At 37.6% G+C, this 16,489-nt stretch overlaps 2 protein-coding genes across 2 annotated transcripts; both read right to left on the bottom strand.

Moving 5' to 3' along the window:
• Positions 1-8,184: 8,184 nt before the first annotated feature.
• On the bottom strand, positions 8,185-9,098 carry LOC143875782 (agamous-like MADS-box protein AGL61). The gene is made up of 2 exons (XM_077377384.1): positions 9,001-9,098; positions 8,185-8,827 (listed from the first exon to the last, which is right to left on the bottom strand). The coding sequence occupies exons 1-2, from the start codon at positions 9,082-9,084 to the stop codon at positions 8,372-8,374; spliced, it is 540 nt and encodes a 179-aa protein (XP_077233499.1). The 5' UTR covers positions 9,085-9,098; the 3' UTR covers positions 8,185-8,371.
• A 2,109-nt stretch (positions 9,099-11,207) lies between these two features.
• On the bottom strand, positions 11,208-11,920 carry LOC143875964 (agamous-like MADS-box protein AGL61). The gene is made up of 2 exons (XM_077377542.1): positions 11,837-11,920; positions 11,208-11,663 (listed from the first exon to the last, which is right to left on the bottom strand). Exons 1-2 carry the CDS (start codon positions 11,918-11,920, stop codon positions 11,208-11,210), a joined length of 540 nt encoding a protein of 179 aa, XP_077233657.1.
• Positions 11,921-16,489: the final 4,569 nt, after the last annotated feature.

Below are 16,489 nucleotides of genomic sequence, written 5' to 3' on the forward strand. Positions count from 1 at the left end.
TAGATCTCTCTATTTCTGTAATTCCTCTTATTCTCTCAGATTTACAGAGATCTAGACTAAAAATAATAGAGTTTTGATTGGATCTTAGAGGTTTTGACGAAGGAGAAGGCGAATGTAGGGTTTCGAATCAAAGATTTTTAGATCTGCTGTTTTAAATATGGATCTAAGGTTTTCTATGACAGATTTAGGGCTTGAAAAGAACTAGAATTTTAAGGTTAGGGTTTAAGGACTATTAGGAGTGTAGAGAATGTGGAGGAAATGACAATATCTTGAACAATCGGAGCTTGACCGGATTCCGGCGGATTTCTGTCGGAGAAGAAGCACGAAGTGTTAGGGTTTCAACAAGGATTTTCTCCCTCTCTTGCTTTCTCTCCCTCTCTCTCTGCTAGAGTTTAGAAAAAAATGGAGAATCACTTCTAAATGAATTTTTATTTATTTTTATAGGTAAGATGGGGGTACTGATATTGGCACTACCATTTTGATAGGCGCGCGGTTCGCGCCAAAATTTGATGGGCGCACGAAGAAATCGTGTCTTTTCTGCCCCAGGCCGCGTCTTTTCCAGGATAAATTCGCCCCCCTCCCTTCAGGATAAATTCACCCCCCTTTCTGGTTTACACTACGACACCGCCTCGGCTCGATCGCTAGGCAAACGTGCTCGGATTCTGACGAAATTTTGCAGGGACCTAGATGAGACCCTAACCTAGCTTAGGGTGAAGTTTGGGACCCTAATTCATTCATTTGATGCGGTTTTGCATAAAATTGGAAGGTGAAGGGCACGGTCAAAATGAGGTGTCTACAGATGCCCTTCTTTGGCAGAGCGTGCTTGTCGCGTGAATCCCAAAGCCGAACAGACAACTCATTTTGATCGACCCGAAAACAAAACAAAGTAATTTTTGAGTTTTTCGGTTCAAAGATGATATCCACAAAAGTAAAACAACAAAAAGACACTACAAGACTCAAAGCAAATAGGGAAGTGATCTCTCACTAACCCTAAAAAAAAAGTAACCATGACATCTCAAAGAGATAGCCTCTCTCCAACGCTCATGACTCAACTAAACAAATAAACACAAATCACAAACACTCTAAGATTTTTATATCAAGACCTTCTCAAAACAAATATAAAATCCAAACACTCAGAATTTTTTCTTTATATGGTGCCGCATAAACCAGCTCCATGAAATCCAAATTCATATGGTTCTGGACAAACCAGATCCATATGAACCTTTCACAGATATTCAAAAACAAGCATAAAACCAAACACTAAAAGAGTTTTTTTTTTACTATGCGGTGCTGCATAAACCAGCTCCTTACAAATCCAGATTCTTATGGTTCTGCAAAAACCAGATCCATATGAACCCTTCACAGATATTACAAAACCAAACATCCAAAGATTATTTTTTTTAGTGTGGTGCTGCATAAACCAGCTCCATGCAATTTTTTAAAAATAAATGTGGTGCTGCATAAACTAGGTCCATGCGAAACTTTCACAAATATACGTTAATAAGCATAAAACCAAACTTTCATAGGGACTGTTACACATTAGGATAGTTAAATGACCTTGGTTTACTTACTGATGTGAAGGGGAAAAAGAGGAGTTTTTGTCGGGTCAACGTCGTCCTAAAGGGAAAAAAAATCAGAAATTCGTGCAAGAAGTAGGTGATCCTACCCTATGTCAGTGTATTATGTATATTTCATATACTTAGATTTGTTGCAAGCTTTTATTACAGTTCATTACATGGAACTTGTTTTGAAAAGGTTTCTCACTGTTTTCTTTTAGCATGTCATTCCAAATGATTGAATTGTCATTATCCATGAAATGCTTTATTCTTAACATGCTTCCTTATCTATACAAAAAAAAAAAGAGCTTTGTGACTAACATGATTTTTGGAAACTCAAGTTCATGAAACACTATTGAAAAGCATTTTATATATGAAATGGTTTCAATGGTTTGGAATGGGGGAGCCCCCAATGGTTTGAAACGTCTACAAAATTTATGGCACGGTATTGCAAACATTAAATTGCTTCTCTCTATATTTGTATACAGTCTTGGTATGGAATGGATTCCGCCAGTAAGGTTGATCTCTGGTGGGGATCAAGTGCCCAACCTGCCAGTGGATGAGTACACTGGACGTGATCACGTAGACCGGTCAAATTTTATCTGCCCGTAAGATTGATCTCGGGGGGCCAGTAGGGAGTCCTCTGGCTATTGATAATATTACATTGCACGCTTTTGGACTTGTGAGTCCTGCGAACGAGTGTTCGCCTTGGGTTACGCTACTTGCCAATAAGGTTGGAAATTGGCCACAGAGAAGACTGTTAAGTATTTGATTTCCAAGTGGAAAAATGCAAAACCAAGTGTTTGAAAATATATATTCTTTGTCATTGTTTTCAAAGTGGAAAACTGCATAACCGAGTGGTTGGAACCGTTTTTGTAAAAACATGTATTTTTCTTATGTAGCTTATGTAGAAATGATTTTCTTGCTTCTTATCAATTTCTACATAGACTAAAATTTTATGGCATGTTACTTCTTTTCCGCACCAGCATTGTTTTCGTTTTCCTATTAGCTGGCTTGGATTTGGAAAACCGGCTGGGCTATTAGCTCATTCTGTAGTTTAACAATTTTCAGATATAGAGGAGCGGCAGTAGACTTGTTGAGATCAGGCACTTGGATTGGAGCTTAGGAGATTTCTTGCTTTCTTTTATTATTCCAGTTAGAGACTTTTGTTACTTTATTAAGGTGATTGTCGTCGAAGAAGAATTGTTTGGATTTAGACTTTTGGACCTATATATGTATTTCATTTGATCTTTAATTGAGACTAAAATTTCCGCATTTATTAGTCGCTCTGAATGTTGAGAATAGTTGATTGTAAAGGAACCTTGCATGCTTGTGGGGGTGACCCTATGGGCGTGCGGCGGCTTTCACGTGCGCCATACCTAAAATTCTGGGTTCGGGGCGTGACAGTCTGGTTTTGGAGCACTTGGACTACCGAATTTAGTATTTCTCCACCCTATATGTATCCATCCTATATACACGTAGTATATAGATACAGTGAATGAAACCAGTCACTGGATGGGTCCCACTTGTCCCACCTGCTTTTTTAATCTTTTGATCTCAGCCATTCGATTGGTATCTTGCCACTGGGATAGTCGAAACAATAATGTAGAATAGTGTGTGATTGGATGATTGTGAACGTTTGGCGATTGGACGGCTTCAATCATCCTGTTGAGTATTTTTTTAACTATGGTGATTAGTTCCAAAACGCAGTCATCGTTTGCAATGGAGATTAGGGCGGGCTACCAACTTTGGTAGTCTGGGGATTACCATCCTTTTTTCTTTTCTTTTCTTTTTTTGAATTTTCCTTCGCCCTTTGCCGCGTTGGCAATTACAAAAGCTGGTCTAGGTACATTTGTAACTTTGGAAAAAAATTCCATTGAAATTAAATAAAGTCCAGAGCATAGTAGGCATGTAATTTTCTTTGAAATAAAATTTTTTAAAAATAAAATTCGGTAGAAAATGAGTTTATGGAAGGATAGAAAATTCTTGTTCGACAACGGCGGCTGTCATTCTCTCCCGACTAAATGGGCGGAATCAAGAAAACGAGAATCTTCATTAATGACTTTGACTCTCTTCGAAAAATATCATGTTTGCCGCCAAATAGCTGAAATCCAAGGGGTTGTTGAATGGAATCTTTCCAATTTACTAGTGTTCTCGGCCCCGTAAAAAGCGGATGAAGAATAGTTGCATCTTTACTTTCTATAAATAAAATTTCCATAAAAATTTACCTTATATTCAAATTGTCTGTATATATACATAAACATTCAGTGTCTACACTATGCACAAGATCAAATCCAATCCTAGTTATTAATTTCATTTTGTTTTGTTCGAAAAACTGGAATGAAACACACCCAAATTCCGTTTCCTTCAGAATGTCAGTTCATTTAGGCCGCAACATGGTGTTTCGTCCGAAACACACCATTTTCATTTGTTTCTTTCTTCTCTTTTTTTGTCTCTTCTTCTTTCCTCTTCCTAGTATTTAAATGTAAATCTTAAGTAAATGTACATTCACTTAAGATGTAAATGTAAAAACCCCATCTGGATTTAATAAAAATAGTTTCAAGACCCAATTCTATATGGATATACATGGCGAAAATGGGAGAAATGGGATTTGCGGATCCAGATTGCCTAACTGGCTTGTTCCGACTTTTTTTCTCATTTAATGAACCTAAAAAACAGGGTAAAGAATGGTCGCCGACGACGTAGCATGCACGATGCGTACCCTCCTCGTAACATTCTTTTATTATTACTTAATTTACTAATGAAAATGGAGTAAATCTGTCATATAACGCTTCAAAATTATTAAGCATACAATCTGAAATACCTCATTTTATCTACAACATTTTACTTTGAACATCTTGTTCTAATTAATTAGGGCTTTATTGATCACACTGTCATGTCTTTTTTTACTTCATTTGCTAGTAGAGATTTAAAGGAGATTATACAACATAAAATCCAATGTTCTCACATATATTCTTCCAATTTAGATATGAGAGGTGCAAACTACAATAATATTGCCAAAAAATGAGGAGGAAACCGTACTGAGAAAAAACCCCTAAGTAATGAAACACATGAGGAAACAATATTAAGTAAAACCCAAAATAAAAAAATATGAAGTAAAATCCTAAATGAAACACATGAGGGCTACTCGTATGGCTTGTACATGATCATCTGAGTCTTGAGCCCTACCATGGAGAGATGCCATAGCCTATATGTCCCGCTTATAAATCATCCCAACAATTTTTTAGGATTTAAAAATGGATTGTTGCTCAATTCTTTTTAACGATCCATTAGTAATTAGCCCAATGAGAAGATGTTAAGATCTTCAAAAGAATACAAGTAATGGCATCTTTAAAACGAAACCCATTCAATAAATGGTCAAGATCATGCTAATATCATTTCCAAATCATGAGTGCCTCATCCACTTAGTACGGAAATTATTTATTAAAAATACACAAGATAACAGTAGATAGTCGCATATAAAGCTTAAAAGCAGATAACCAATTCATAAGACATAGAGAAGAAGAAGATGATGATGATATAAAAGCCACCAACTCATGCCAAGAGATCATTAGAAAAGGTTGCAACCGATACTAAGAACCAGATCACGAAGAACCTCAGATGACGGCAAAGTCGCCACCAAAGGCTACCCCTTAATGATCTCATCGGCTCTCTTCACAACCTCAGCCCTTAGCTCTTCCATTGATGCTTGAAACTGTTGAAGCATATTCATTTCAAGTCCCTCAATCTCACGGCCCAACAAAAACCCATCCATCTTCCTGGCCTTTGCCGCTTCTTCGAGCTCGACCCTTGTCTTCTTCGCAGCCTCCAACTGATTTAAAAGCTGCGAACACTGCTGATTGAGCTCACTCAACAATTTCATACGCTGCATCCCTTTTGAAAAAGTAACCTTATTCCCCAGGTTGATCGATGGAGTATCGTGATAGCGGTAACGATCCACGATAGAATTCACACATGGGTGCCCGTAGGAGGACGGTTTTCCACCTGGCGAGAAGACAATAATGGCAAAATCCGCCCCGCAAAGTATGCATAGCTCGGTCGCCTTTTTGAAGAGCCCGGACCAACGCTTCGAGAAGCAAACCTAAATAAAGATACCCAGTTGGAAATCAGTTACCAATACAAAATGATAAATATAGTCTAATCTATAAATTAATGCATGTGAGTATGTCTATATGTGTCTAGGGAGTATCACGTGATGATCATCACCATCACGGATTTCCAATCGAGGGCACATGGGCATGCGATCCAACAGACCTGGCGGGCGTCTTTGTTCTCGATTCGCTTGATCTCTATTTTCTGGCGGCCCAAGCTACGTTTTCTTACCATGGAGGACGACATGGGGAAGATGATGAAGATTGGGAAAGGAGAAGTGGTGAAGAAAGAGACAGGAGTCCATGTACTTATATAGGGAGAGGAGTTTAATGTGGGAGAAGAAAGCTTGGTTAGAGCTGTCTAACATCTTTTTTTAGGTCTTAACCTATCTTGGATTCTATATATGTGTATTACTATAAATTCATGGTGCAGAAAATCTGGTAAGACTTAAATGAGGTCTGGTTTTGGAGCACTTGGACTACCAAATTTAGTATTTCTCCACCCTATATGTATCCATCCTATATACACGTAGTATATAGATACAGTGAATGAAACCAGTCATTGGATGGGTCCCACTTGCCCCACCTGCTGTTTTATTCTTTTGATCTCAGCCATTCGATTGGTATCTTGCCACTGGGGTAGTCGAAACAATAATGTAGACTAGTGTGTGATTGGATGATTGTGAATTTTTGGCGATTGGAGGTTTCAATCATCCTGGTGAGTATTTTTTAAACTATGGTGATTAGTTCCAAAACGCAGTCACCCTTTACAATGGAGAGTAGGGCGGGCTACCAACTTTGGTAGTCTGGGGATTACCATCCTTTTTTCTTTTCTTTTCTTTTCTTTTTTTGAATTTTCCTTCGCCCTTTGCGTGTTGGCAATTACAAAAGCTGGTCTAAGTAGGATTGTAACTTCGGAAAAAAATTCCATTGAAATTTAATAAAGTCCATAGCATAGTAGGCGTGTAATTTTCTTTGAAATAAAATTTATTATAAAATAAAATTCCATAGAAAATGAGTTTACGGAAGGATAGAAAATTCTTGTTCGACAACGGCGGCTGTCATTCTCTCCCGACTAAATGGGCGGAATCAAGAGAATGAGAATCTTCATAAACGACTTTGACTCTCTTCGAAAAATATCATGTTTGCCGCCCAAATAGCTGAAATCCAAGGGGTTGTTGAATGGAATCTTTCCAATTTACTAGTGTTCTCGGCCCCGTAAAAAGCGGATGAAGAATAGTTGCATCTTTACTTTCTATAAATAAAACTTCCATAAAAATTTACATTATATTCAAATTGTCTGTATATATACATAAACATTCAGTGTCTACACTATGCACAAGATCAAATCCAATCCTAGTTATTAATTTCATTTTGTTTTGTTCGAAAAACTGGAATGAAACACACCCAAATTCCGTTTCCTTCAGAATGTCAGTTCATTTAGGCCGCAACATGGTGTTTCGTCCGAAACACACCATTTTAATTTGTTTCTTTCTTTTCTTTTTTTTGTCTCTTTTTCTTTCCTCTTCTTAGTATTTAAATGTAAATCTTAAGTAAATGTACATTCACTTAAGATGTAAATGTAAAAACCCCATCTGGATTTAATAAAAATAGTTTCAAGACCCAATTCTATATGGATATACATGGCGAAAATGGGAGAAATGGGATTTGCGGATCCAGATTGCCTAACTGGCTTGTTCCGACTTTTTTTCTCATTTAATGAACCTAAAAAACAGGGTAAAGAATGGTCGCCGCCGACGTAGCATGCACGATGCGTATCCTCCTCGTAACATTCTTTTATTATTACTTAATTTACTAATGAAAATGGAGTAAATCTGTCATATAACGCTTCAAAATTATTAAGCATACAATCTGAAATACCTCATTTTATCTACAACATTTTACTTTGAACATCTTGTTCTAATTAATTAGGGCTTTATTGATCACACTGTCATGTCTTTTTTTACTTCATTTGCTAGTAGAGATTTAAAGGAGATTATACAACATAAAATCCAATGTTCTCACATATATTCTTCCAATTTAGATATGAGAGGTGCAAACTACAATAATATTGCCAAAAAATGAGGAGGAAACCGTACTGAGAAAAAACCCCTAAGTAATGAAACACATGAGGAAACAATATTAAGTAAAACCCAAAATAAAAAAATATGAAGTAAAATCCTAAATGAAACACATGAGGGCTACTCGTATGGCTTGTACATGATCATCTGAGTCTTGAGCCCTACCATGGAGAGATGCCATAGCCTATATGTCCCGCTTATAAATCATCCCAACAATTTTTTAGGATTTAAAAATGGATTGTTGCTCAATTCTTTTTAACGATCCATTAGTAATTAGCCCAATGAGAAGATGTTAAGATCTTCAAAAGAATACAAGTAATGGCATCTTTAAAACGAAACCCATTCAATAAATGGTCAAGATCATGCTAATATCATTTCCAAATCATGAGTGCCTCATCCAATTAGTACGGAAATTATTTATTAAAAATACACAAGATAACAGTAGATAGTCGCATATAAAGCTTAAAAGCAGATAACCAATTCATAAGACATAGAGAAGAAGAAGATGATGATGATATAAAAGCCACCAACTCATGCCAAGAGATCATTAGAAAAGGTTGCAACCGATACTAAGAACCAGATCACGAAGAACCTCAGATGACGGCAAAGTCGCCACCAAAGGCTACCCCTTAATGATCTCATCGGCTCTCTTCACAACCTCAGCCCTTAGCTCTTCCATTGATGCTTGAAACTGTTGAAGCATATTCATTTCAAGTCCCTCAATCTCACGGCCCAACAAAAACCCATCCATCTTCTTGGCCTTTGCCGCTTCTTCGAGCTCGACCCTTGTCTTCTTCGCAGCCTCCAACTGATTTAAAAGCTGCGAACACTGCTGATTGAGCTCACTCAACAATTTCATACGCTGCATCCCGTTTGAAAAATTAACCTTATTCCCCAGGGTGATCGATGGAGTATCGTGATAGCGGTAACGATCCACGATAGAATTCACACATGGGTGCCCGTAGGAGGACGGTTTTCCACCTGGCGAGAAGACAATAATGGCAAAATCCGCCCCGCAAAGTATGCATAGCTCGGTCGCCTTTTTGAAGAGCCCGGACCAACGCTTCGAGAAGCAAACCTAAATAAAGATACCCAGTTGGAAATCAGTTACCAATACAAAATGATAAATATAGTCTAATCTATAAATCAATGCATGTGAGTATGTCTATATGTGTCTAGGGAGTATCACGTGATGATCATCACCATCACGGTTTTCCAATCGAGGGCACATGGGCATGCGATCCAACAGACCTGGCGGGCGTCTTTGTTCTCGATTCGCTTGATCTCTATTTTCTGGCGGCCCAAGCTACGTTTTCTTACCATGGAGGACGACATGAGGAAGATGATGAAGATTGGGAAAGGAGAAGTGGTGAAGAAAGAGACAGGAGTCCATGTACTTATATAGGGAGAGGAGTTTAATGTGGGAGAAGAAAGCTTGGTTAGAGCTGTCTAACATCTTTTTTTAGGTCTTAACCTATCTTGGATTCTATATATGTGTATTACTATAAATTCATGGTGCAGAAAATCTGGTAAGACTTAAATGAGGTCTGGTTTTGGAGCACTTGGACTACCAAATTTAGTATTTCTCCACCCTATATGTATCCATCCTATATACACGTAGTATATAGATACAGTGAATGAAACCAGTCACTGGATGGGTCCCACTTGTCCCACCTGCTGTTTTAATCTTTTGATCTCAGCCATTCGATTGGTATCTTGCCACTAGGGTAGTCGAAACAATAATGTAGACTAGTGTGTGATTGGATGATTGTGAATTTTTGGCGATTGGAGGTTTCAATCATCCTGGTGAGTATTTTTTAAACTATGGTGATTAGTTCCAAAACGCAGTCACCCTTTACAATGGAGATTAGGGCGGGCTACCAACTTTGGTAGTCTGGGGATTACCATCCTTTTTTCTTTTCTTTTCTTTTCTTTTTTTGAATTTTCCTTCGCCCTTTGCGTGTTGGCAATTACAAAAGCTGGTCTAAGTAGGTTTGTAACTTCGGAAAAAAATTCCATTGAAATTTAATAAAGTCCATAGCATAGTAGGCGTGTAATTTTCTTTGAAATAAAATTTATTATAAAATAAAATTCCATAGAAAATGAGTTTACGGAAGGATAGAAAATTCTTGTTCGACAACGGCGGCTGTCATTCTCTCCCGACTAAATGGGCGGAATCAAGAGAATGAGAATCTTCATAAACGACTTTGACTCTCTTCGAAAAATATCATGTTTGCCGCCCAAATAGCTGAAATCCAAGGGGTTGTTGAATGGAATCTTTCCAATTTACTAGTGTTCTCGGCCCCGTAAAAAGCGGATGAAGAATAGTTGCATCTTTACTTTCTATAAAAAGCGATTTAATAAAAATAGTTTCAAGACCCAATTCTATATGGATATACAGGGCCAAAATGGGAGAAATGGGATTTGCGGATCCAGGTTGCCTAACTGGCTTGTTCCGACTTTTTTTCTCATTTAATGAACCTAAAAAACAGGGTAAAGAATGGTCACCGACGACGTAGCATGCACGATGCGTACCCTCCTCGTAACATTCTTTTATTATTACTTAATTTACTAATGTAAATGGAGTAAATCTGTCATATAACGCTTCTAAATTATTAAGCATACAATCTGAAATACCTCATTTTATCTACAACATTTTACTTTGAACATCTTGTTCTAATTAATTAGGGCTTTATTGATCACACTGTCATGTCTTTTTTTACTTCATTTGCTAGTAGAGATTTAAAGGAGATTATACAACATAAATCCAATGTTCTCACATATATTCTTCCAATTTAGATATGAGAGGTGCAAACTACCATAATATTGCCAAAAAATGAGGAGGAAACCGTACTGAGAAAAAACCCCTAAGTAATGAAACACATGAGGAAACAATATTAAGTAAAACCCAAAATAAAAAAATATGAAGTAAAATCCTAAATGAAACACATGAGGGCTACTCGTATGGCTTGTACATGATCATCTGAGTCTTGAGCCCTACCATGGAGAGATGCCATAGCCTATATGTCCCGCTTATAAATCATCCCAACAATTTTTTAGGATTTAAAAATGGATTGTTGCTCAATTCTTTTTAACGATCCATTAGTAATTAGCCCAATGAGAAGATGTTAAGATCTTCAAAAGAATACAAGTAATGGCATCTTTAATACGAAACCCATTCAATAAATGGTCAAGATCATGCTAATATCATTACCAAATCATGAGTGCCTCATCCACTTAGTACGGAAATTATTTATTAAAAATACACAAGATAACAGTAGATAGTCGCATATAAAGCTTAAAAGCAGATAACCAATTCATAAGACATAGAGAAGAAGAAGATGATGATGATATAAAAGCCACCAACTCATGCCAAGAGATCATTAGAAAAGGTTGCAACCGATACTAAGAACCAGATCACGAAGAACCTCAGATGACGGCAAAGTCGCCACCAAAGGCTACCCCTTAATGATCTCATCGGCTCTCTTCACAACCTCAGCCCTTAGCTCTTCCATTGATGCTTGAAACTGTTGAAGCATATTCATTTCAAGTCCCTCAATCTCACGGCCCAACAAAAACCCATCCATCTTCCTGGCCTTTGCCGCTTCTTCGAGCTCGATCCTTGTCTTCTTCGCAACCTCCAACTGATTTAAAAGCTCCGAACACTGCTGATTGAGCTCACTCAACAATTTCATACGCTGCATCCCGTTTGAAAAAGTAACCTTATTCCCCAGGGTGATCGATGGAGTATCGTGATAGCGGTAGCGATCCACGATAGAATTCACACATGGGTGCCCGTAGGAGGACGGTTTTCCACCTGGCGAGAAGACAATAATGGCAAAATCCGCCCCGCAAAGTATGCATAGCTCGGTCACCTTTTTGAAGAGCCCGGACCAACGCTTCGAGAAGCAAACCTAAATAAAGATACCCAGTTGGAAATCAGTTACCAATACAAAATGATAAATATAGTCTAATCTATAAATCAATGCATGTGAGTATGTCTATATGTGTCTAGGGAGTATCACGTGATGATCATCACCATCACGGATTTCCAATCGAGGGCACATGGGCATGCGATCCAACAGACCTGGCGGGCGTCTTTGTTCTCGATTCGCTTGATCTCTATTATCTGGCGGCCCAAGCTACGTTTTCTTACCATGGAGGACGACATGGGGAAGATGATGAAGATTGGGAAAGGAGAAGTGGTGAAGAAAGAGACAGGAGTCCATGTACTTATATAGGGAGAGGAGTTTAATGTGGGAGAAGAAAGCTTGGTTAGAGCTGTCTAACATCTTTTTTAGGTCTTAACCTATCTTGGATTCTATATATGTGTATTACAATAAAGTCATGGTGCAGAAAATCAGGTAAGACTTAAATGAGGTCTGGTTTTTGAGCACTTGGACTACCAAATTTAGTATTTCTCCACCCTATATGTATCCATCCTATATACACGTAGTATATAGATACAGTGAATGAAACCAGTCACTGGATGGGTCCCACTTGTCCCACCTGCTGTTTTAATCTTTTGATCTCAGCCATTCGATTGGTATCTTGCCACTGGGGTAGTCGAAACAATAATGTAGACTAGTGTGTGATTGGATGATTGTGAATTTTTGGCGATTGGAGGTATCAATTCGTCCTGGTGAGTATTTTTTAAACTATGGTGATTAGTTCCAAAACGCAGTCACCCTTTACAATGGAGATTAGGGCGGGCTACCAACTTTGGTAGTCTGGGGATTACCATCCTTTTTTCTTTTCTTTTCTTTTCTTTTTTTTGAAATTTCCTTCGCCCTTTGCGTGTTGGCAATTACAAAAGCTGGTCTCAGTAGGTTTGTAACTTCGGAAAAAAAATTCCATTGAAATTTAATAAAGTCCATAGCATAGTAGGCGTGTAATTTTCTTGGAAATAAAATTTATTATATAATAAAATTCCATAGAAAATGAGTTTATGGAAGGATAGAAAATTCTTGTTCGACAACGGCGGCTGTCATTCTCTCCCGACTAAATGGGCGGAATCAAGAGAATGAGAATCTTCATAAACGACTTTGACTCTCTTCGAAAAATATCATGTTTGCCGCCCAAATGGCTGAAATCAAAGGGGTTGTTGCATGGCATCTTTCCAATTTACTAGTGTTCTCGGCCCCGTAAAAAGCGGATGAAGAATAGTTGCATCTTTACTTTCTATAAAATAAAATTTCCATAAAAATTTACCTTATATTCAAATTGTCTGTATATATACATAAACATTCAGTGTCTACACTATGCACAAGATCAAATCCAATCCTAGTTATTAATTTCATTTTGTTTCGTTCGAAAAACTGGAATGAAACACATCCAAATTCCGTTTCCTTCAGAATTTCAGTTCATTTAGGCCGCAACATGGTGTTTCGTCCGAAACACACCATTTTAATTTGTTTCTTTCTTCTCTTTTTTTGTCTCTTCTTCTTTCCTCTTCTTAGTATTTAAATGTAAATCTTAAGTAAATGTACATTCACTTAAGATGTAAATGTAAAAACCCCATCTGGATTTAATAAAAATAGTTTCAAGACCCAATTCTATATGGATATACATGGCCAAAATGGGAGAAATGGGATTTGCGGATCCAGGTTGCCTAACTGGCTTGTTCTGACTTTTTTTCTCATTTAATGAACCTAAAAAACAGGGTAAAGAATGGTCGCCGACGACGTAGCATGCACGATGCGTACCCTCCTCGTAACATTCTTTTATTATTACTTAATTTACTAATGTAAATGGAGTAAATCTGTCATATAACGCTTCTAAATTATTAAGCATACAATCTGAAATACCTCATTTTATCTACAACATTTTACTTTGAACATCTTGTTCTAATTAATTAGGGCTTTATTGATCACACTGTCATGTCTTTTTTTACTTCATTTGCTAGTCGAGATTTAAAGGAGATTATACAACATAAAATCCAATGTTCTCACATATATTCTTCCAATTTAGATATGAGAGGTGCAAACTACCATAATATTGCCAAAAAATGAGGAGGAAACCGTACTGAGAAAAAACCCCTAAGTAATGAAACACATGAGGAAACAATATTAAGTAAAACCCAAAATAAAAAAATATGAAGTAAAATCCTAAATGAAACACATGAGGGCTACTCGTATGGCTTGTACATGATCATCTGAGTCTTGAGCCCTACCATGGAGAGATGCCATAGCCTATATGTCCCGCTTATAAATCATCCCAACAATTTTTTAGGATTTAAAAATGGATTGTTGCTCAATTCTTTTTAACGATCCATTAGTAATTAGCCCAATGAGAAGATGTTATGATCTTCAAAAGAATACAAGTAATGGCATCTTTAATACGAAACCCATTCAATAAATGGTCAAGATCATGCTAATATCATTTCCAAATCATGAGTGCCTCATCCACTTAGTACGGAAATTATTTATTAAAAATACACAAGATAACAGTAGATAGTCGCATATAAAGCTTAAAAGCAGATAACCAATTCATAAGACATAGAGAAGAAGAAGATGATGATGATATAAAAGCCACCAACTCATGCCAAGAGATCATTAGAAAAGGTTGCAACCGATACTAAGAACCAGATCACGAAGAACCTCAGATGACGGCAAAGTCGCCACCAAAGGCTACCCCTTAATGATCTCATCGGCTCTCTTCACAACCTCAGCCCTTAGCTCTTCCATTGATGCTTCAAACTGTTGAAGCATATTCATTTCAAGTCCCTCAATCTCACGGCCCAACAAAAACCCATCCATCTTCCTGGCCTTTGCCGCTTCTTCGAGCTCGATCCTTGTCTTCTTTGCAGCCTCCAACTGATTTAAAAGCTCCGAACACTGCTGATTGAGCTCACTCAACAATTTCATACGCTGCATCCCGTTTGAAAAAGTAACCTTATTCCCCAGGGTGATCGATGGAGTATCGTGATAGCGGTAGCGATCCACGATAGAATTCACACATGGGTGCCCGTAGGAGGACGGTTTTCCGGCTGGCGAGAAGACAATAATGGCAAAATCCGCCCCGCAAAGTATGCATAGCTCAGTCGCCTTTTTGAAGAGCCCGGACCAACGCTTCGAGAAGCAAACCTAAATGAAGATACCCAGTTGGAAATCAGTTACCAATACAAAATGATAAATATAGTCTAATCTATAAATCAATGCACGTGAGTATGTGAGTATGTGTCTAGGGAGTATCACGTGATGATCATCACCATCACGGATTTCCAATCGAGGGCACATGGGCATGCGATCCAACGGACCTGGCGGGCGTCTTTGTTCTCGATTCGCTTGATCTCTATTTTCTGGCGGCCCAAGCTACGTTTTCTTACCATGGAGGACGACATGGGAAAGATGATGAAGATTGGGAAAGGGGAAGTGGTGAAGAAAGAGACAGGAGTCCATGTACTTATATAGGGAGAGGAGTTTAATGTGGGAGAAGAAAGCTTGGTTAGAGCTGTCTAACATCTTTTTTTAGGTCTTCATCTATCTTGGATTCTATATATGTGTATTACTATAAATTAATGCTGCAGAAAATCTGGTAAGACTTTAATGAGGTCTGGTTTTGGAGCACTTGGACTACCGAATTTAGTATTTCTCCACCCTATATGTATCCATCCTATATACACGTAGTATATAGATACAGTGAATTAAACCAGTCACTGGATGGGTCCCACTTGTCCCACCTGCTTTTTTAATCTTTTGATCTCAGCCATTCGATTGGTATCTTGCCACTGGGGTAGTCGAAACAATAATGTAGAATAGTGTGTGATTGGATGATTGTGAATTTTTGGCGATTGGAGGTTTCAATCATCCTGGTGAGTATTTTTTAAACTATGGTGATTAGTTCCAAAACGCAGTCACCCTTTACAATGGAGATTAGGGCGGGTTACCAACTTTGGTAGTCTAGGGATTACCATCCTTTTTTCTTTTCTTTTTTTGAATTTTCCTTCGCCCTTTGCCGCGTTGGCAATTACAAAAGCTGGTCTAAGTAGGTTCGTAACTTCGGAAAAAAATTCCATTGAAATTAAATAAAGTCCATAGCATAGTAGGCGTGTAATTTTCTTTGAAATAAAATTTATTTTAAAATAAAATTCCATAGAAAATGAGTTTATGGAAGGATAGAAAATTCTTGTTCGACAACGGCGGCTGTCATTCTCTCCCGACTAAATGGGCGGAATCAAGATATGAGAATCTTCATAAACGACTTTGACTCTCTTCGAAAAATATCATGTTTGCCGCCCAAATAGCTGAAATACAAGGGGTTGTTGGATGGCATCTTTCCAATTTACCAGTGTTCTCGGCCCCGTAAAAAGCGGATGAAGAATAGTTGCATCTTTACTTTCTATAAAATAAAACTTTCATAAAAATTTACCTTATATTCAAATTGTCTGTATATATACATAAACATTCAGTGTCTACACTATGCACAAGATCAAATCCAATCCTAGTCATTAATTTCATTTTGTTTCGTTCAAAAAACTGGAATGAAACACACCCAAATTCTGTTTCCTTCAGAATTTCAGTTCATTTAGGCCGCAACATGGTGTTTCGTCCGAAACACACCATTTTAATTTGGTTCTGTCTTCTCTTTTTTTGTCTCTTTTTCTTTCCTCTTCTTAGTATTTAAATGTAAATCTTAAGTAAATGTACATTTACTTAAGATTTAAATGTAAAAACCCCATCTGGATTTAATAAAAATAGTTTCAAGACCCAATTCTATAAGGATAAACATGGCGAAAATC

Source organism: Tasmannia lanceolata, unplaced genomic scaffold, assembly GCF_043159265.1.
Source record: "Tasmannia lanceolata isolate RefF3 unplaced genomic scaffold, GAP_Taslan_0.1 ptg000004l, whole genome shotgun sequence".
Lineage (NCBI taxonomy): Eukaryota > Viridiplantae > Streptophyta > Magnoliopsida > Canellales > Winteraceae > Tasmannia > Tasmannia lanceolata.

Bases quoted from the DNA above. Each gene is read 5' to 3' on its own strand.
- LOC143875782 (XM_077377384.1), bottom strand. From the start codon at position 9,084: ATGTCGTCCTCCATGGTAAGAAAACGTAGCTTGGGCCGCCAGAAAATA. The intron at 8,828-9,000 runs GTCTGTTGGATC...ATCTTTATTTAG, and splicing joins AGAACAAAGACGCCCGCCAG to GTTTGCTTCTCGAAGCGTTG.
- LOC143875964 (XM_077377542.1), bottom strand. From the start codon at position 11,920: ATGTCGTCCTCCATGGTAAGAAAACGTAGCTTGGGCCGCCAGATAATA. The intron at 11,664-11,836 runs GTCTGTTGGATC...ATCTTTATTTAG, and splicing joins AGAACAAAGACGCCCGCCAG to GTTTGCTTCTCGAAGCGTTG.